This window comes from Rana temporaria, chromosome 12 (genome assembly GCF_905171775.1).
Source record: "Rana temporaria chromosome 12, aRanTem1.1, whole genome shotgun sequence".
Taxonomy (NCBI): domain Eukaryota; kingdom Metazoa; phylum Chordata; class Amphibia; order Anura; family Ranidae; genus Rana; species Rana temporaria.
Window position 1 is genome coordinate 63840536 of NC_053500.1, and position 22731 is coordinate 63863266.

A 22731-nucleotide genomic window follows, 5' to 3' on the forward strand; every position below is an offset into this window, starting at 1 on the left:
GCCCCATCACATATACCCCCACACAGTATTGCCCCCTTTACATGACCCCATCACATACCCCCCCCCCCCCCCATAAAGTATTGCCCCCTTTACATGACCCCCATCACATATCCTGCACACAGTTTCCCCCATCACATAACCCCCCTTTTCCCCCCACAGCACAGCCCCCACTCCTCGTCCTTAACATTTCCATATATTTTTCCTCCCTTCCTCCCTCTCCACTCCTACCTGTAACTTTTCAGCGCGGAGAGCAGGAGGCGGGACATTCGTCAAGTGAAGCCGCAGCAGCACTGGGCGGGGCGGGGAGACTTTTGGGCGAACTGGCGATTGGCTGCTAGGACCGCCTCCTAGCAGCCAATCACCTGCCGTCCAACATGACAGGCTGCTACCTCTCTGGTTCCGTCCCCCAGTTCAAAAATGTCCCGCCTCCCGCCGTCCGCTCCTCTAACTAGCGGAGGAGGCTGGGGACAGAAGCGGATACTAAATGGCGAGATCGCCGTGGTCCGGAACGAGCCCCCCTTTGTGGAGCCTCAGGCCCCCCCTGGGGGGCGCGCCCCACTATTTGAGAAGCACTGGTTTAGACCAATATGTAGTCTTCAACGTATTTTTGGTAAAAAAAAAATCACAATAAGTGTATGTTGATTGGTTTGGGCAAAAGTTATAGCGTCTACAAAATGGGGGTTAGATTTATGGCGTTTTAATTAATATTTATTTTTTTACTAGTAATGGCGGTGATGAACAATTTTTATCAGGACTGCAACATTGCGGCGGACAGATCAGACACTTTTGACCCTTTTTTGGGACCAGTGACATTTATACAGCGATCGGTGCTATAAAAATGCACTGATAACTGTAGTTCTGTCTCTCACTGTTAAAGTATACGGCCTCCCGACCTGGTGCCGATGCGCGTGCCTGGCGGCCGCAATGTCCGCCAGGCAACCGCGATCGACAGTCACAGAGCCAGGGACGTGGATCTCGGCCTAAACTGAGAAAAAAATAGTTTTTTTACATGGATATTTATTACAGCAAAAAGTAAAAAATATTGTGTTTTTTTTCTAAATTGTTTCTCTATTTTTGTTTTATAGCACAAAAAATTAAAACGCAGAGGTGATCAAATACCATGACCGCGCAATTTGTCATTCAAAGCGTGACAGTGCTGAAAGCTGAAAATTCGCCTGGGCAGGAAGGGGGTATTTGTGCCCAGTAAGCAAGTGGTTAAAGCGGGGGGTTCCGGGCATCATTTTTTTTTTTTTTGCAAGCTAAAATTAATCACAATAAATAGTCCCTAAAACATATTAATAACTTCCCTAATCATTCCAGAAATCATTGCAAACACTTGCCTTTTATCCTCCAGCTCATGTTGTGGCCGTATCCATCATATGTGTGGGCATGTGAAGCCCAGTTCCTTTTTCTTCCTGGTTTTCAGGGAGAGGTGCATGCTGGGTGATTTTTAGGCACAGTAATGCCCAGGAGGCAATGGGGTCTTAGGAAGTTGGACCACCTAGGACCAGGAAATAGGCAGATTACAAAATCTGCCTAGTAACAGCCAGATAGAAGTGAGTAAAAAAATTGTATTTTTTTTTTTTTTTACATTAACCACTTGCTTACTGGGAACATAAACCCCCTTCGTGCCCAGGCGAAATTTCAGCTTCCGGCACTGCGTCGCTTTAACTGACAATTGCGCGGTCGTGCGACGTGGTTCCCAAACAAAATTGACGTCTTTTTTTCCCCACAAATATAGCTTTATTTTGGTGGTATTTGATCACCTCTGCGGTTTTTATTTTTTGCGCTATAAACAAAAAAAGAGCGACAATTTAAAAAAAATATATATATTTTTTTTACTTGTTGCTATAATAAATAACCCATTTTTTTTTTTTAAACTATTTTTTTTCTCAGTTAAGGCCGATACGTATTTTTCGACGTATTTTTGTAAAAAAAAAAAAAAAATCGCAATAAGCGACTGGTTTGCGCAAAAGTTATAGCGCCTACAAAATGGGGGATAGATTTATATATATATATTTTTTTTTTACTTGTAATGGCGGCGATTTGCGATTTTTTTTATTTTTTTATTTTTTTTTTTGTCAGGGCTGCGATATTGCGGCGGACGTATCGGACACTTTTGACACAATTTTGGGACCATTCACATTTATACAGCGATCAGTGCTATAAAAATGCACTAATTACTGTATAAATGTGACTGGCAGTGAAGGGGTTAACACTAGGGGGTGAGGAAGGGGTTAAATGTATTCCCTCATTGTGTTCTTACTGTGTGGGGGGAGGGGACTGACTGGGGGAGGTGACCGATGCTGTGTCCTTATGTAAAGGGACACAGATCGGTCTCGCACTCGCATCGGCTCCCGAGCGATGCGCCGGGCACGTTGTTTCCCCGCTGCGCGCCCCCAGCGGCGCGCACAGGGAACAACAACAGCAGGACGTCCATCGACGTCCACCCGGCACTTGAGAGCCGCGCTGTGGACGTCTTTCGACCATAGCGCGGATCTCAAGTGGTTAAAGGCAAGCTGTTAATAGAAAGTTCATTCTTAGGGTGGAACTCCGCTTTAATCCCTATTTCTGGGCTAAATCTGCCTCCAAATTAATGTACTAGCTGTCCCCAAAAACATGTACTATATGATCAGGTATACTGCAAAATCTAAAAATACCATCCCAATACATACCAAAAGCATAAAAACTAGCTATTCTATAGCTCTCTGGACATGTCGGGGTTGGACTTGAGGCCCCTTAGATTTGTCAGGTTGATCACCATCACTCTAGGAGGAGATGTGGGAGTTTCAGGCCACAGACAGCCCAGAAATGTAGCATTTGCAGTGTAGTGTAGATGACTTGCTATGTGATTTTGATTCACATGCTGTTTATTTTTTGCTTGTTCTCAGGTTTCCTTGGAGGATGGTGGGATATGACCCTCACTCAAAGGGACGTCTTCTGTCTACCACTGAAGTAGCTACTGCTGGTTCACTTTCTGGACTGGTGACAAGGGCCTTCATTAGTCCTCTGGATGTCATAAAAATTCGCTTCCAGGTATTTCTATATATTTTCTACTAGAAATGGTGGGGTTCTTATTCTTAAAGTGAACCTGTGGATGGCATTAAAGCGGAGTTCCGGACACAATTTCACTTTTTAAATATAAATAGCCCTGTAACACACAAGCTTAATGTATTCTAGTAAAGTTAGTCTGTAAACTAAGGTCCGTTTTGTTAGGTTGTTACAGCATTTAGACACTTTATAAAATAGAAATTGACTGGGGCCATCTTAAGTGTGGGCATCATGAAGCCAGACTGTATGACTTCCTGGATTTCAGCCTTGCAGATCTCGCACATGCCCAGTGCTTCACAAGCAGTGTAATAGGTTTCAGATCAGGTTTCAGCACCTGTACTGTCCAAGTCACATGATTCTTCGAGACTGGGGAGTGCACAGACTCCTGGAAAGTTACACCCACTACATTCCCAGGAGTCTGTGTGGTGTAGGTTAGGAAGCTTAAGCACCTAGTTGCAGGAAGAGGAAAGATAAACTATTCTGCCTAGCAACAACACTTTGAAGGCATCTAAAAAAAAAAAATGTTTTCTTAAAGGACTAATGACATTTTTTTAATACTACTGATGTAATGTTATATTTATGGGTGGAACTCCACTTTAAGTTGTTAAGTGAATACTTTAATAAATTTAAGTACAAGCACTTTCAGGTGCCTACACACCTGCTTTCGTTTTACATAGAGTACACTGCAAACCCAGAAAATTGAAATGCTCAGTTACTTTCTTTGGCCCCTCCATTTGGACTTATTGGTGAGAAAGGCAGCCTATAATAATGATGGGCCAGTACTGGGAGTGGGCAGGCCAAACCTGGTGCCATTGGCGATGCATGCCAAAGCAACACACTTTTTTTTCTTAGATTCCAACTAGAAATTACAGCGTAGGCAAAATCCACAAACGTGGATCTTCCAGCAGCCTTTAAGGATAAAAAAGCAGCTCCAGCTTCCTGTCTGGCACTGTTCCCAGCAGATACACCTGTTTGTCGAATCAGCGCTGCTGTTTTCTGGGTTGGATGATGCTCAGCATTCTCAAACTCACTTCCTGTGAGCCCAGGGTGTCAAGGGCATGCCTCCTACTCTGGACTCACAGGAATATGCTGCAGAGAGCAATAACATGTCATCTTGCGGCACACCAATCTGCATCGTTTTGGATCCCGTCCACTGCCAGGAAATAAAGGGATGAAGAGCACCTGGGATGTCACTAGAATGAAGGTGCCTAAAAAAATAAAAGTCTTCAGGGGTAGCGGAGGAAAGAGAAAAACAAGCAGGGAGATTTATAGACCAGAGTCAGGCTTTAAAGTTTGCAAACACATTTAGGCGCTTACACAAATTGGTTTTGAATTGATAGCTTAAATCCTCCATGTATTCATTTTAAGAGCCCTTTCACACTGTTTTTAGCGGCACTTTACCGTTGGATTTGCGGCGCTATTCGGCTGCTAGCGGGGCGATTTTAAACCCCCGCTAGCTTTCAAAAAAGGGTTACAACTGCCCACAAACCACCATGCGGTGCTGTCCATTGATTTCAATCGATATCTCAAGCTTTGAACATCTCAAAGAGCACTGTTCAACCCATCATCCGAAAATGGAAAGAGTATGGCACAACTGCAAACCTACCAAGACATGGCCGTCCACCTAAACTGACAGGCCGGGCAAGGAGAACATTAATCAGAGAAGCAGCCAAGAGGCCGATGGTAACTCTGGAGGAGCTGCAGAGATCCACAGCTCAGGTGGGAGAATCTGTCCACAGGACAACTATTAGTCGTGCACTCCACAAATCTGGCCTTTATGGAAGAGTGGCAAGAAGAAAGCCATTGTTGAAAGAAAGACATAAGAAGTCCTATTTGCAGTTTGTGAGAAGCCGTGTGGAGGACACAGCAAACATGTGGGAGAAGATGCTCTGGTCAGATAAAACCCAAATTTGTACTTTTTGGCCTAAAAGCAAAACACTATGTGTGGCAGAAAACCAACACTGCACATCACCCTGAATACACCATCCCCACCGTGAAACATGGTGGTGGCAGCATCATGTTGTGGGGATGCTTTTCTTCAGCAGAGACAGGGAAGCTGGTCAGAGTTGATGGAGTCTGCAAAAGACTTGAGACTGGGGCGGAGGTTCACCTTCCAGCAGGACAATGACCCTAAACATACAGCCAGAGCTACAATGGAATGGTTTAGATCAAAGTATATTCATGTGTTAGAATGGCCCAGTCAAAGTCCAGATCTAAATACAATTGAGAATCTGTGGCAAGACATGAAAATTGCTGTTCACAGACACTCTCCATCCAATCAGACAGAGCTTGAGCTATTTTGCAAAGAAGAATGGACAAAAATGTCCCTCTCTAGATGTGCAAAGCTGGTAGAGACATCCCCAAAAAGACTTGCAGCTGTAATTGCAGTGAAAGGGGGTTCTACAAAGTATTGACTCAAGGGGGTGCTATACAAATGCATGCCATACTTTACACATATGTATTTGAAAACATTTGAAAAACCATTTATAATTTTCCTTCCACGTCACAATTATGAGCCACTTTGTGTTGGTCTATTACATAAAATCCCAATAAAATACATTAATGTTTTTGGTTGTAACATGACAAAATGTGGAAAATTTCAAGGGGTATGAATACTTTTTCAAGGCACTGTAAGTAGATGTCAGGCTGCCCCAACTCCCAGGACACAAAGACTACTAATTTCATTTGTGCATTTTTTTGTTTTTTATAGCAAAAAAAACCCCATTAAGGAATATAGTGATCTCTCTGTTTTTTTATTTCACAGCTGCAAATTGAGGGTCTGAGTAGTCATGGAGCCCATGGGAAGTATAGTGGTATTGTACAGGCATTCAGACTGATTCTGAAGGAGGAAGGCTTGCCTGGGTTCTGGAAAGGACATGTCCCAGCACAGCTCCTCTCTGTCACCTATGGTGCTGTACAGGTGAGTTCACTTACCTCATTGTATTCGTTAGGACTCTCTACAGTGGAATAAAAAGAATGGGTGCATTTACATCCAAGCTGCACTTTTTATTATTGGGATGTCCCTTATGTGTTTGAGGATAACATCAAGTATCTCAGGCACTATCCTTTCCTATTATTCAAAACAATTTCATAAAATATGTCTCACTAAATGTGCTGGATGTGAGAGAAGGGAAGATTTCCCTTGACTTTCTTTGTCTATGACAGGGGTTCTGAAGTACATTAAAGCGGTGGTTCACCCACACTAACAACATTTTGGCATTAAATTAGGCATAGTAGCGCGAGCTACAGTATGCCTGTATTGATTTTTTTAGCCCGGTACTCACTGTGCAATCGTATATAGAAGATTCCGACTCCCCGCGGGGAATGGGCGTTCCTATCAAGAGGGAGGATGATTGACGGCCGGCTATGGCACGTCACGCTCCCCGAAGATAGCCGGAACAGGTCTCTGCTCTTTGCGGCGCTATACGGCGCCTGCGCAGAGACTATGCGCAGGCGCCGTGAAGCGCCAAGTCCTATTTAGGCTGTTTCCGGAGAAGCGTGACGTGCCATAGCCGGCCGTCAATCATCCTCCCTCTTGATAGGAACGCCCATTCCCCGCGGGGAGTCGGAATCTTCTATACAGGCATACCCCACTTTTAAGTACACAATGGGACCAGAGCATGTATGTAAAACGAAAATGTACTTAAAGTGAAACAATACCTTTTTTCACTTATAGGGTGTAGTGGGGGGTCAGGGGGTGTAGTGGGGGTGTTAGGAGCTGTAGTTAAGGTCTCAGGGGCTGTAGTGGGGGTGTCAGGGGCACACTGGAACAGGACAGGCTATGCTCTCTGAGCTTCAGCTCCTTCTACTGTGGCTGCAAAATGTCTGTACAGTGCTTGTAAGGCACTTTACATACACTCGTGGGTATGTCCTTACTCGCGAGTGTATGTAAAGTGAGTGTACTTAAAGCGGGGTATGCCTGTATAGGATTGCACAGTGAGTACGGGGCTAAAAAAATCAATACAGGCATACTGTAGCTCGCACTACTATGCCTAATTTAATGCTATAAAAAAAAAAAAAATTTATTAGGGTGAACCACCGCTTTAAGTGAAGGGACATGTATCCAATTGGGACACACACAGCAACAACAATTTAGATCCTCTGTGAAGTGTTTTTTCTCCTATGTTAGGGAGAGAGTCTACCACTTCCCACAATAAAAATAAAAGTTTTGGCTGAAGCTAGGCTTGTTAAAGTCCCTTTCAAGTGGGGCCAATCCTTTACTATACTATGAAAATGGGTAAAGGGTTTAACCTTTTCAGCCCCGGAAGATTTAGCTGCTCAATGACTTGGCCATTTCTTGCGATACGACACTGTATTGCTTTAACTAACAATTGTGCGGCCATGCACCGCTGGACGCAAAGAAAATGTATGTACCCCCCCCGCAAATAGAGCTTTCTTTTGGGGGTATGTGATCATCTCTGCTGTTTTTATTTTTTGCGCTATAAAAAAAGGGCACCAATTTTTAAAAAAACACAATATTTTGTACTTCTCCATTTTTTCTTTAACCACTTCCCGACCTCCTCATGTACATTTACGTCGGCAGAATGGCACGGACAGGCACAATCACGTACCTGTACGTGCCTGCCTAGACGTGGGTGGGGGGTCCGATCGGGACCCCCCCCCCGGTACATGCGGAGGTCGGGTCCGCTCGGGGAGCGATCCGGGACGACGGCGCGGCTATTTGTTTATAGCCGCTCCGTCGCGATCGCTCCCCGGAGCTGAAGAACGGGGAGAGCCGTATGTAAACACGGCTTCCCCGTGCTTCACTGTGGCGGCGCATCGATCGAGTGATCCCTTTTATTAGGGAGACTCGATCGATAATGTCAGTCCTACAGCCACACCCCCCTACACTAGTAAACACATACACAGTGATCCCTAAATGTTACAGCGCCCCCTGTGTTTAACTCCCAAACTGCAACTGTCATTTTCACAATAAACAATGCAATTTAAATGCATTTTTTGCTGTGAAAATTACAATGGTCCCAAAAATGTGTCAAAATTGTCTGAAGTGTCCGCCATAATGTCGCAGTCACGAAAAAAATCGCTGATCGCCGCCATTACTAGTAAAAAAAATAAAAATGCAAAAAAACTATCCCCTATTTTGTAAACGCTATAAATTTTGCGCAAACCAACCGATAAACGATTATTGTGATTTTTTTTTTTACCAAAAATAGGTAGAAGAATACGTATCGGCCTAAACTGAGGAAAAAAAAAATTTTATATATGTTTTTGGGGGATATTTATTACAGCAAAAAGTAAAAAATTATTGCATTTTTTTCAAAATTGTCGCTCTATTTTTGTTTATAGCGCAAAAAATAAAAACCGCAGAGGTGATCAAATACCACCAAAAGAAAGCTCTATTTGTGGGGAAAAAAGGACGACAATTTTTGTTTGGGAGCCACGTCACACGACCGCGCAATTGTCTGTTAAAGCGACGCAGTCCCGAACTGTAAAAACCCCTTGGGTCTTTAGCCAGCATATTGGTCCGGGGCTTAAGTGGTTAAAGGCAAATTTTTTCCTCAGTTTAGACTGATATGTATTCTACATATTTTTGGTAAAAAATTTAAATAAGCATATATTGTTTGGTTTGTGCAAAAGTTATAGCGTCTACAAATAGAGGATAGATTTATGGAATTTTTATTATTATTATTTTTTTACTAGTAATGGCAGCGATCTGCGAATTTTTTCGGGACTGCGATATTGCAGCGGACACTTTTGACACATTTTTGGGACCATTGACAATTATACAGCGATTAGTGCTATAAAAATGCACTGATTGCTGTATAAATGTCACTGTCAAGGAAGGGGTTAACACTAGGGGGCAATCAAGGGGTTAACTGTGTTCCCTCACTGTGTTCTAACTGTAGTGGATTAGGACTGACTGGGGGAGGAGACCAATCGGTGTTAATACTTAGTATGAACACACAATCAGTCGCCTCTCCCCTGAAAGAACCGGGATCTGTGTGTCTACACACACAGATTCCAGTTCTCGCTCTGTCACAAGTGATCGTGGGTGCACGGTGGTGATCGCGCCTGCCGGGCACTTGCATTAGCTCCAGCGGCGAGCTGCGCGTGCCCCCCTAGTGACCAAAAGGCAAAGTGACGTAAGGTAACATCGCTTCGCCCAGCTGTGCCATTCTGCCACAGTGCACTGCTGTCAGCTTCAGACAGGAATCATGGTGGGTACTAGCAGTCGCAGTAGGTTATAGAGGTTTTGTTCTGCCCATTATTTTATGTCTGTCTGTTTTGTTGTGTTGGGGTTCAACTTTCTCCCTGTCTCTTCAACCTACAGTTTGTAAGTTTTGAAGTCCTAACTGAAGGTATTCATACATCCACCTCCTTGGACCCACGAGCACCCGCAGTTCACTTTATGTGTGGAGGTCTGGCTGCCTGTTCAGCAACTCTCACTGTACAACCCCTGGACACACTGAGGACACGCTTCGCTGCTCAGGGGGAACCCAAGGTAAGTTGGACTTTTCTTGAAGGGAATGCATGGTGATTGTTTTTATATAATTTCTTTATTTTTATGGTCTGGACTAAAAAAAAAGAATGTTAAAGGCTAACTCCACCTTTTGCACCCGGTTTTGATAAAGCGGTTCCCATATATTTATTCCACCCTTATATATAGCTGTTTGTTTGGAGTTGGGCTTCAAGTATAATTATTGGCATTGCTCATCGCAGCTGATGATACACATTCAGTGACTTGAAAAATTATTCATACCCCTTAAAAATTTCAACATTTTGTCATGTTGCAACCAAAAACATAAATGTATTTTATGTGATCGACCAACACAAAGTGGCACATAATTGTGACCAAACAGGTCAGGGATAAAGATGTGGAGAAGTTTAAAGCAAGGTTAAGTTAAAAAAATATATATATATCCCAAGCACTGTTCTATCCATCATTCGAAAGTATGGTGGATAAGAGTATGGCACAACATCAAACCTACCAAGACATGGCCGTCCACCTAAACTGACAGGCCGGGCAAGGAGAGCATTAATCAGAGAAGCAGCCAAGAGGCCCATAGTAACTCTGGAGGAGCTGCAGAGATCCACAGCTCAGGTGGGAGAATCTGTCCACAGGACAACTATTGGTCGTGCACTCCACAAATCTGCCCTTTATGGGAGAGTGACAAGAAGAAAGCCATAAGAAGTCCAGTTTGCGAGAAGCCGTGTGGGGGAAACGGCAAATGTGTGGAAGAAGATGCTCTGGTCAGATGAGACCAAAATTAAACTTTTTGTCCTAAAAACGAATTGCTATTTGTGGCAGAAAACGAATACTGCACATCACTCTGAACACACCTCCCCCACCGTGAAACATGGTGGTGGCAGCATCATGTTGTGGGGATGCTTTTCTTCAGCAGGGACAGGGAAGCTGGTCAGAGTTGATTGGAAGATGGATGGAGACAAATACAGGACAATCTTAGAAGAAAACCTGTTGGAGTCTACAAAAGACTTGAGACTGGGGCGGAGGTTCACCTTCCAGCGGGACAACGACCCTAAACATGCAGCCAGACCTACAATGGAATGGTTTAGATCAAAGCACATTCATGTGTTGGAATGCCTAGTCAAAGTCCAGACCTAAATCCATTTGAGAATCTGTGGCAAGATTTTAAAATTGCTGTTCACAGACGCTCTATATACAATCTGAACTTGGGATATTTTGAAAAGAAGAATGGGCAAAAATGTCAGTCTAGATGTGCAAAGCTGGTAGAGACATCCCCAAAAAGACTTGAAAGGTGATTCTATAAAGTATTAACTGAATACAGATGCACGCCACACATTTCACATATTTATTTGGAAAACCATTTGTCATTTTCCTTTCACTTCACAATTATGTGCCACTTTGTGTTGGTCTATCACATAAAATCCCAATAAAATACATTTATGTATTTTATTGTAACATGACAAAATGTGGAAAATTTCAAGGGGGTATGAATACTTTTTCAAGGCACTGTAAGTTCAATACTGAAGGGTTGTTGGAAGAGCGGGCTTGAAGTTAAATATAACCAGATTCTCCAATACCCAAATCTATAAGGCCACATTGGAGTTTTTTGCCTGATGTAATGTAATTTGTGTACATTAAAGTGTGGCCTGCAATGCGTACTAATGTCCTTCTATGATACATAGGTTTTAGTATACTTTGTGGAAAACTCTGGCCATGTCATACTTTTATACATCATAATGTGATTGAGCAGCAAGGCCACGTAATTGCAACTACTGCAAATGCATAGGACTTCTTAATCTTAAATCTTCATGCAGATAAGCATAGAGCTCACATTTAAAACCATCACAATTACAAAAGGAACATAACCTTGTATGTATATTTGCCGGAAGATTTGTCTCAACTGACATCTTCATTTTAATTAAGCCTTGTCAGTACATGGAAAGGCATGGGATAACACATGGCTATGAATAAGGGTTTTTACCAAAACGCGTAAGCTGCTGTAACTTGCACACTGTACCCTTTATCAATAAAGTACCTTTATTGGGAGTTGGCGGCTCTTCACCTCATACTCTCATGCTGTTTAAAGTGCCAGGAAGACACTGAGCTTTGGAGCACCATTGGTCTTCCTCGCGGGGAAATTAACCTAGGCATATATCTTTTTTTTTTTTATTTTTTTTTTTTTTTTTAATGCAATAACCCAGACCAATATTGATGCTGATTCATTGCAGTAATGCATGATTTGCAGTTTTTTTTGTGGCCCTGTTACTATGCACAGCTGCACCAGATTATGTGTTCTCTACTTTTAGTAAATCCCCTGCAATGAGTCTATAATGTAATTTAATAAAGGAATCCTGAAATGAGAGACATGTCATTGCTGACCTTCTTCTGAAAATAGTTGTTGCCTGTTGTCTGACTTTGGTACTTTGAGAGACAGCCCTGGAATAAGTACACACCTTACAAGCCAGAATTAAGTCAGACCATCTGAATACGTGCACTGAGTGACTTAGAAAGTATTGAAGCCTCTATTATTTCATAAACATTTTGCAAAGGCTGCCTACATAGTATCTATCTACAGGTTAGAACAAATGAGATCACTTTCCCTTAACTGATGTGTGATGAATGCAAAATGTCTCTGAGCATAAAAAATACTAATTGTAAAATGTAAGGCTCCAAAATATGAAACACAAGATTTTTGCAATGAATTATCGGACTTTTTCATTAACAAAATTGAAAAAATTAGTGAAACAATTAAGCAAAAAATAAAAAAAAACGCGATTTTGTACAGGTCTAGGGTCACCAATGTAAAACGCCCAAATACGCTCAATTCGAGCGACAAAAAAGGGTCCAGAACTTGTTTGGGCTTCAGGCGTTCGGCGTCAGGCGTTTTGTAGTGGAGATGTGAACCATCTCCATAGAGAATAATGTATCCTTTCCCCTCTAGCGTTTTGGGGCGTCGCGCTTCAGGCAACAAAACGCTCAGGTGTGAATGCAGCCTAAAGCAAGGCATAATTAAACCCCTTCTAAAAAAAAAAAAGACCCAAACAACCGTCGACCTATAACCGGCCTCAACGTCTTCTCCAAGGTTATTGAGAAAGCAGTAGTACTACAACATCATTTAGACACCCACAAACTACTGGACCCACTACAATCGGCTTTCCGTCCAGGACACGGGATGGAAACAGCACTTCTCAAAATATGGGATGACGCTCTCGAAGCAGCAGACAACGGAGAATCTTGTCTTCTGATACTTCTGGACCTTAGTGCTGCCTTTGACACAGTAGACCACAAATTGTTGCTTACTCGCCTCGCAGAAGTAGCTAGAGTTGCAGACTCAGATCTATCATGGTTTTCATCATTCCTGGAAAAACGATCCCAGACAGTGAAACTAGAACCTATTACTTCGGAAACACGTATCGTGTCATGCGGAGTCCCCCAAGGATCACCCCTATCGCCCGATCGTACTATTCAACATTTACCTCTGCCCACTCCTAAAAATTATCAGTAACCAAGACCTACTCTATCACTCCTACGCGGACGACACTCAACTTTATTTTAGTATCAGCAACAAAAAGGACCAATACCCCGTATTAGAACAATGCCTCACTCTGATAGACAACTGAATGACAGAGAGTCACCTCAAACTCAATGGATCAAAAACCGAACTCCTTCTACTCCATGCAAGAGACTTGCCAGGATGACATGGATGCCCATCTTGGGACAAACCATTACCCCTAGCACCAAAGTCAAAAGCCTCCAGAGTAATTTTTGACTCTGACATGACAATGGATGCACAAATAGGATCAGTAGTTAGCGGATCTCACCATCTTCTACGTCTGCTACGAAGACTCGTTCCCTTCATCCCGAAAGAGGACACAGCAGTAGTCTTAGGAACAATTATTAACTCTAGACTAGATTATGCAAATTCCCTCTACCTCGGACTCCCAAAATACCAGATTGCCCATCTCCAAGTCATCCAGAACACGGCGGCATGACTGGTAACAGGAAAAAAAAACCTGGGAATCAATCACTCCGTCCCTGAGATCCCTCCATTGGCTGGCCGTAAAGGACCGAGTCACATTTAAGGCCCTATGCCTGACGCACAAATGTGTACACGGAAGCGCCCCCCAATATTTAGGTGAGAAAATAAAATACCAAAACCCCAATCGCGTTCTTCGATCAACTAACCAAAAACTACTACAAATCCCCAAAGCCCGCTACGAGACCAAAGGAGAACGAAGATTTGCAGTCCAAGGACCTCGACTGTGGAACGCATTACCAACTAACATCCTAACGGAAGTGGATCACCAGGCCTTCAGAAAAAAACTCAAGACCCACCTATTCTGAAGGCTAAATAGAAGGAAATTGGATGGCAAGTGCCTTGAAGCGATTTAGTTCGCATTTGTAGCGCTATATAAGTTATTCACTCACTACAAAAGATGTATAGTATATGTTATGAATATTGTCTCTTTACAGTACATTTGTTTGGGAAGAACAGTTCTGTGTACATAATGATCTTCTATAAAATGCAAAGCACCTCTAATTTACTGTTTCTTTCCAAGGTGTATAGAACACTCCGCCATGCCATTGTCACTGTGTTCAAGACAGAAGGATTTCTCACATTTTACCGGGGGCTCAGTCCTACTCTATTAGCAGTGTTTCCATATGCCGGCCTTCAGTTCTCTTCCTATAATCTGTTACAGAGAGTTTGGAATGCTCCCTCACCACCAGACCATGATAGAAGAGGTACGGAAACCTGACTGCATGTTCACATGTCATCCTCTATTCTTTCCCACAACTAGTTACAGTAATTATTTAGGAATCTTATGGGCAAGTAAATTGTGTGTGTGTGGTATGAATATACGGTACAACCACTTGCCTTCCCTATAAACTACTTATAAGGTGGCACTGCTGCACCGGATCACATACCTAGTATGTGATCTGACACTTCCAGGTGTGGAATACGCATGCGCACCGCCGGTGAACCGCTCTGATTTATACACAGCAGGAACTGATCCGTGGGTACTGCGGACTTGATGTCCATGACACCCACTGATCATTCAGCACAGAGGCAGAACGGTGGTCTCCCTATGTAAACAAGGAAGATAACTGTCAGTAGGGAAGGCATGGTTCCTGTTTTTCTGCAAAGCAGGGACAAGGACCCATGTCTCCCCCTAGTAAAAGCACCTCCCGCAATAAACTAGCTAGGCACACGTTTAACCCTTTTATCACCCCTGATGTTAACCCCTTCCCAGCCAGTATCATTAGTACAGTGACTGCATATTTTTAGCACTCACCACTGTACTAGTGTCACTGGTCCTCAAAAAGTGTCACTTAGTGTCCAACTGTCCACCACAATTATCGCAGTCTCGCTATAAGTTGCTGATCGCCACCATTACTAGTAAAAATATCCCATAGTTTGTAGACGCTATAACTTTTGTACAAACCAATCAATATACACTTATTGGGTTTTTGTTTTACAAAAACATGTAGCAGAATACAAATTGGCCTAAATTTATGAAGAAATTCGATTTTTGTTTCAATTTTTTTATTGGATATGTTTTATAGCAGAAAGTAAAACATATTGTTGTTGTTTTTTCAAAATTGTTGCTCTACTTTTTGTTATTGGCGCAAAAAATTAAAACCGCAGAGGTCATCAAATGCCACCAAAAGAAAGCTCTATTTGTGGGGAAAAGGACCTAAATTTTATTTGAGTACATCGTTGCATGACCGCGCAATTGTCCGTTAAAATAATGCAGTGCCATATCGCAAAAGATGGCCTGTTCATGAAGGGGGGTAAAAATCTTCCGGACCTGAAGTGGATAATTAAGGTGTGTGTGTATAATATATGCACCCATTTCGGTTATAGGATGGTGCTGATATCAAATATGTGTTTTTCAATATAGTAAAAAGGAAAACCTTGATATGAAAAAATATATATGCAGGTGATAAAAAACAAAACTATAGGGGAACAAGTACTGGAAGGTTCTTCAATCCAACTAACATGTTAATTTGTCGGTAATTCCTTGTCTTCTGATTTCAGCACCGGTTGCTTTTAAAGCTTGATTTTAGGGAAATATGAAAAACATTTAAGTATGTGAAATCTGACTCTATATTATCTTCATATAACCTGTTACACGGCAGAACGGCAGACAAAGAGAGGCTATGTATTACAAAAGATGTTGAAAGTAGTGGATTATTAATTTAAAGTGTGAATCCACCCTAAAACTAAAATCCCTGCATCTACAGTAATTTTATGAAGCCGATCCGATCTTCAGCGGCGGAAGCTCTGCAGAGGACAACAGCTGTGAAATGAATGGGATGTGACGTCACCCATAGACTTACCGTACTATGGGGCTTTCGTTGTCGGATAGGTGCTCTGCACCCACCTCCACAGCGAAGGCGCAGATGACAGCTCAGCGTAGGATTGGGTCGGATCGGCTGCAAAAAAGGTAGGTATACTGATTTTTTTTTTTCTTTACAGGGCTAGATAGGTTAGTGTTAGATCGCTGTTGTTCTATAGATGGTGGGATTTTAGTGTTAGGGTGGACATCTACTTTTAAGGAATGTTAACGTAATTAAATTTCCTCTGTTACTGTTCAAATGGTCTTTTTTATCAACTTTTATATTTTCTACTACACATATAAATGATTACTTTTTTACTTATATTCTTTAAACAGGTAACTTGAAGAACCTCCTTTGTGGTAGTGGGGCTGGAGTGATTAGTAAAACAGCCACTTATCCGCTGGATCTGCTTAAAAAAAGGCTCCAGGTTGGGGGCTTTGAGCAGGCAAGAGCAGCATTTGGAGAGGTAAGAACTTCTACTTCTTGGGCTAGGGATGGGGATGCCTTGCATGTGCCATTGAGCAAAATATACAAATACATTAAAAGAATTAAGGCAAAGCTATGAGCGAATACAAAAGGCGCACATTTAATCCTGTTACAGAATGTATTCATGAACAAATAGTTAAAGCCATTCTCTATAGCAGTGATGGTGAACCTTGGCACCCCAGATGTTTTGGAACTACATTTCCCATGAGGCTCAACTACACTGCAGAGTGCATGAGCATCATGGGAAATGTAGTTCCAAAACATCTGGAGTGCCAAGGTTCACCATCACTGCTCTATAGTTTTAATGATTTAACTTGCCTGTAATGAAGGACGTACCACATTGTGCCTGCAGCTGGATTTTGTAGAAATCTTGCAAGAATGCCCTGTCCTCTTCCTGTCTCTGAACTTCCAGCACTGCTGGGGTTATTAGCTTTGGGTCTTCAGTGAAACTGCTTTGAAATAGTTCCCGACCAGAACTCGCCCCCCTCCTCTCTTTTTCCTCTATTGAGAAAGATTTTTTCATTTCCTGTAACACAATCTGTGAATGAGAGAGAAAATCTGGTTGCTCATCAGATTCTTCCCCCAGTCACAGCCCTGTACACACGATCGGTTTGTCTGATGAAAATGGACCGATGGACTGTTTTCATTGGATGAACCGATCGTCTGTGGGCCCCCATCGGTTTTTTAACCATCGGTGAAAAAAAATAGAACATGTTTTTTAAATTTTTCTTATGGTTAAAAAAACCATTAAAAAAAAAACGATCCTCTGTGGGGAAGTCCATCGGTCAAAAATCCACGCATACTCAGAATCAAGTCGACGCATGCTCGGAAGCATTGAACTTCATTTTTCTCAGCACGTCGTAGTGTTTTACGTCACCGCGTTGGACGTGATCGAATTTTTAACCGGTGTGTAGGCAAGACTGATGAAAGTCCACTTCATCGGATATCTGATGAAAAAATCCATCAGATTAGATTCCATCAGATATCCGTTCGTGTGTACAGGGCTTTACAGTCAATGAAAGCAATTACATTTTTTTTTTTTTTAAAGTGGGTGGGTTCACAGAAGATCCAAATCTGTTAACTCCCACAGCACCAGAAGGGAAGTAGGAAGAGGACAGGGCATCCCTCTGCACAGCGGGTAGGGGTAAGTTGGCTCACTAAAGGTATAGATTGTTTTATATAACTAGATTTCAACTTCAAATGTATTTTTACATATTAACACCATTCTAATATTTCTAACAGCTATTGTGCAGTGGTAGTATGAAGAGTATAGGAAAGTGCTGTCAGGTGTTTACACAGAGTGCTTGTTGGTGGGATGATAGAGCACAGGGATGACTTCATCAATTAGCTTGTTTCTTCACTATTCAGGCAAAGGCTGGAGCAGGCCTTTGACCTGCCTATGTTGTCTGGAAGGGGTGAGTGAGAGACAGTGGAGTAAAACAATTCACAGATTTATTTTTCAGTTGTTTAGTTGCTTGCCTGAAGGTTAGGCTTAATAATTGTTAACCACTTAACCACTTCCCGACCCCCGCATGTACATATACGTCCACAATATGGCACGTACAGGCACATGGGCGTACACGTACGTCCTCGCCTATTAGCGGGTGGGGGGTCCGATCGGGACCCCCCCCGCTACATGCGGAGGTCGGGTCCGCTCGGGGAGCGATCCGGGACCACGGCGCGGCTATTTGTTTATAGCCGCTCCGTCGCGATCGCTCCCCGGAGCTGAAGAACGAGGAGAGCCGTGTGTAAACACGGCTTCCCCGTCCTTCACTATGGCGGCGCATCGATCGCGTCATTCCCTTTATAGGGAAGACACGATCGATGACGTCATTCCTACAGCCACACCCCCAAACAGTTGTAAACACATACTAGGTGCACCCTAACTCCTACAGCGCCACCTGTGGTTAACTCCCAAACTGCAACTGTCATTTTCACAATAAAGAATGCAATTTAAATGCATTTTTTGCTGTGAAAATGACAATGGTCCCAAAAATGTGTCAAAATTGTCCGAAGTGTCCGCCATAATGTCGCAGTCACGAAAAAAATTGCTGATCGCCGCCATTAGTAGTAAAAAATAAATAAAAAATAAAAATGCAATAAAACTATCCCCTATTTTGTAAACACTATAAATTTTGCGCAAACCAATCGATAAACGCTTATTGCGATTTTTTTTTTACTAAAAATAGGTAGAAGAATACGTATCGGCCTAAACTGAGGAAAAAAAATGTTTTTATATATGTTTTTGGGGGATATTTATTACAGCAAAAAGTAAAAAATATTGCTTTTTTTTTCAAAATTGTCGCTCTATTTTTGTTTATAGCGCAAAAACTAAAAACCGCAGATGTGATCAAATACCACCAAAAGAAAGCTCTATTTGTGGGGAAAAAAGGACGCCAATTTTGTTTGGGAGCCACGTCGCACGACCGCGCAATTGTCTGTTAAAGCGACGCAGTCCCGAACTGTAAAAACACCTTGGGTCTTTAGGCTGCATATTGGTCCGGGGCTTAAGTGGTTAAGGACCTTGCCTGTTTTTCAGACTCAGTGTTTACAAGTTTAAAAAAGTTATTTTTTTTTTATAGAAAATTACTTCGAACCCCCAAACATTATATATTGTTTTTTTTTTCTAACACCCTAGAGCAGGCATGTCCAAAGTCCAGCCCGGGGGCCAATTGCGGCCCCCGTTCCAGTTTAATGTGGCCCCCCTGGTAATATGGATATATACTGTATTTATCGACGCTGCCTCGGAGGGGACAGGGAGAGGGGGAACGAGTGCTGTCAAATTACATACAGCAACTGTATACTTACTCAGCAACATCTGTAATAGGAAGTCCCGTCTCCTGGGCTGCCATTGGACGACTCCTCTGTCTATCATAGGAGGCGGGAGAAATTGTATTAAAGTGGCTGCTGTGTAAACAGGAGATTCTCCTGTATGTAATCTGTTGGTGCTCATCCCGCCCCCCCCCCCCTCTTCCCTCCGAGGCTGCAGATGGACATCGATTAGGCTGCATTCATGGCAATGGCGAGGCTGCAGATGGGCACTGATTAGGCTGCATTGATGGGCAATGACCCTTATTTTGTTTCACAGTTTTTTTATTTACATTTTTTTCCCCTGAAACTTCCCTCCTAAAGTGAAGGTGTGCGTTATACGCCGATAAATACGGTATATCCAAATTACACGTCCACACTCATCTCTTCACCACACACAGCCACAAAGGCAAGGGAATTTGTGATGGGTAGTGTATTAGTGCTCGAAACGAACACACTTAGACCAAATTTTAATGGTTCAAAGATTGTCAGGCAAAATGGTCGCCCCTTACGCATGTTCACTTCATCAAATCTGTCCCTCTTTGAAAAAATCACTGTTTTGAATAAAAAAATAAGACAATATTAAAGTTAGCCCATTTTTTTTTATATTGTGAAAGATAATGTTACGCCAAGTAAATTGATACCCAATATGTCGCGCTTCAAAATTGCGCCCGCTCGTGGGATGGCGTCAAACTTTTACCCTTAAAAGTCTCTATAGGCGACGTTTAAAAAATTCTATAGGTTGCATCTTTTGAGTTACAGAGGTGGTCTAGGGCTAGAATTATTGCTCTCACTCTAGCGATTGCGGCGATACCTCACTTGTGTGGTTTGAACAGCGTTTTCATATGCGGGCGCTACTCACGTATGCGTTCGCTTCTGCGCGTGAGCTCGTCGGGATGGGGTGTGTTAAAACATTTTTTGGGGGTTTTCTTATTTATTTTACTTGATTTTATTTATTTTTACATGGTTTTAAAAAGAAAAAAAATGGGTCACTTTTATTCCTATTACAAGGAATGTAAACATCCCTTGTAATCGAAAAAAGCATGACAGGTCCTCTTAAATATGAGATCTGGGGTCACTAAGACCTCAGATCTCATATTTAAACTAAAATGCAATAAAAAGAAATAATGACAACAAAAAAAATTGTCTTTTAAGACGTATGGGTGGAAGTGACGTTTTGACGTCGCTTCTGCCCTGCTATGGTATGGAGAAGGGTGGGGGCAATCTTCCCCTCACTCGTCTCTATACCCAGCTAAGAAAAGGACCAGATTGCCTCCGCCGATACCGACGGCGGGAGGGGAGGCCCCGCTCCCGCCACTGATAATGGTGATCTCGCCGGCGAATCTGCCACAGAGACCACCATTATCGTTTACAGGACCGCTCACTGAAAAGATGGATATCTTGGTTGTGGCAGCAGCTGCTGCCGTTACCGAGATATCCATCTTTAAAGTGCTGAAGTATATATACATGAGCGGGTCCTTTTAAAGGGTTTGTAAAGGATTTTTTTTTTTTATCTTAATAGCTTCCTTTACCTTAATGCAGTGCTGTTTTCATGTCCTCATTGTTCGTTTTTGCTCTCAAGTTGCTGTAATTCTTCTCTGATCTCCACACTTCCTGGTTGTCTGTTTCCTGATAACCACAGTACTAGGAGCTTTCTCTCTGTGGTCACTAATCAAGGAGGTGTGATTACTGTGTGTCTAAAACCCCTCAGCACCAATCAGTTTCGTTTTCCAAACTATTACTGCCCTGTATTGGCTCTGTGGCTCTGTACAGCTCAGTGGCAGGAAACAACATGCAAAAACAAAACTAGAAACTGCAGGCACATTATATGATTGATTTTTATCTATTTTTAATCATTTTTAAAAGGAATCCGTTAACTATTATGTCTCTATACCCTGTAAACAGTCATTTCAGCAAAAAAAATGTTTTCCTTTACAACTCCTTTAAGTGGTTAATTAGCTGCTTGCCTATATTTTTTCATTTTGTATGACTGACCATAACCTGCTTTAAGCTATGCACACCAATGCAATTTGACAGTTCAAAATCGCATGACAAGTCGCACCCTATTTGCGGCAATAGAACCATTAAAATCGCTTCGACTCAAGTCGCAGCGACTTTGAAAAAGATACTTGCACTACTTTTTTGTGATTTCGTTGCGAATTGCATTGACTTCTATTAAATGAAGTTGCAGGCTGCAATGAAATCGCACATCTAAATCACACTGATCTGCAGCTTTGAATTTGCAGTGCGATTTTTAAATCCACATTGGTGTGAACAGGGGCTAAAGGATATCTACCAGTCTTTAGATGTGGTGGCTGCTTTAGTTTTTACTTTTGGCAAGTACAGAAAATGCACTCTGGCCTTGCCAGGAATACAGTGTGCATGTCATTTCCTGTTAACTGGACTCCGCAATGTTTTCAGCCTCCCATAAACTACTAATCCTTTACATCCCATGTAAAGGCAATAAAGAGGGGAAGTCCAGCCTGAATGACGACCATGACTCTCTCTGTGACGGCCACTCCGTTTAGTGGCACCGCCTTCCCTAATCCAGGATTGGATTTTGACTGACGGACCAACCGGGGGAGGGGGTTGGTTTGTTTGCACCAGCCGCCACTGCTCTCTCTATAGAATACATAATGCTCTGCAGCCAGCAATGATTTTTCAAAACTGGCAAAAAACAAGCATGGTTTCCTTTTTCATAGGCACATCCTGTTGGTGCACAGAAATTGCCCACAAATGTCATAATTTCCTGTTGGATCACTGCTTTTTTTGGGACATTCAGGGAAAATTGACTGCTTCTCTTGAAAGCCCGTCTCCATCTTCACCCACCCTCTGAGGCATCCCTGCTACTTGTCTGTTCATCTAGGAACCCTTGTCTTTGAGTGTGGGGAAGTATGTGATCACTGCCCTTCTGGTTTTCCAGAGGATGATGGTTTTTGACAGAAATTTTTATTTCAATAAGCATTAAAGGAAAGAGATTAAGAAGTGGGGTAAAGCGGGAGATATTGCCCTGGTTGAAATTATAACCGCATGCTACGATTATGCCTACTGTATGCTGTATATATTACAAAATTTGAAGTTTGAATCTGGCTGTGAGTTCCACACTGGTTTCACATGGCTGTGACCAGCCATTTTTTAATACTGTTTTTTTATGTCATGTGATGCTGCAGCTTGCCAAATGGAAAGTCCTGTGCCAGCATTGCTGGCCTTCAGATAGCTCTGCCTAAAGCCGGTGACACACAGAGCAAATTTCTTTCCTGTAATCACTCAATACCATCCTCAATACATACAGTTTTGATGCAGGAATCTCTCCTGCCAGGCCATTGTCTTCTCCTGGCGGAAGGGTGGGGGAAGCTATCCCATGGGGAGAAGACAGTGATTCATGCTAGTGGCTAAAGTCCCTGCTAGCAATAATCGTAGGTAAGACCCGGAATGCTAGCTGTACCCAAGTTGATCAATCAACTTGGTTCATTAAGCCTGCCCATATACAATTTGAATCTTGGCTGGTTCCTGCTGAACTGGCTGAGATTCGAATTGTGTATGGCCTGCCTAACCCCTGTGTGAGAATGTCTGATAGTAGATCTGTTGATTAATCT

At 42.6% G+C, this 22731-nt stretch overlaps 1 protein-coding gene across 1 annotated transcript in view; it reads left to right on the forward strand.

Annotated features, from left to right (window-relative positions):
- SLC25A19 (solute carrier family 25 member 19) overlaps positions 1-22731 on the forward strand; it is a 40659-nt gene that overhangs the window by 14417 nt on the left and 3511 nt on the right. The window contains exons 2-6 of the mRNA XM_040331810.1: positions 2892-3036; positions 5816-5971; positions 9344-9514; positions 14059-14242; positions 16177-16307. Of these exons, the coding sequence (XP_040187744.1) occupies positions 2905-3036; positions 5816-5971; positions 9344-9514; positions 14059-14242; positions 16177-16307 (774 nt within the window). The 5' untranslated portion in view covers positions 2892-2904. The remainder of the gene's footprint in view (positions 1-2891; positions 3037-5815; positions 5972-9343; positions 9515-14058; positions 14243-16176; positions 16308-22731) is intronic.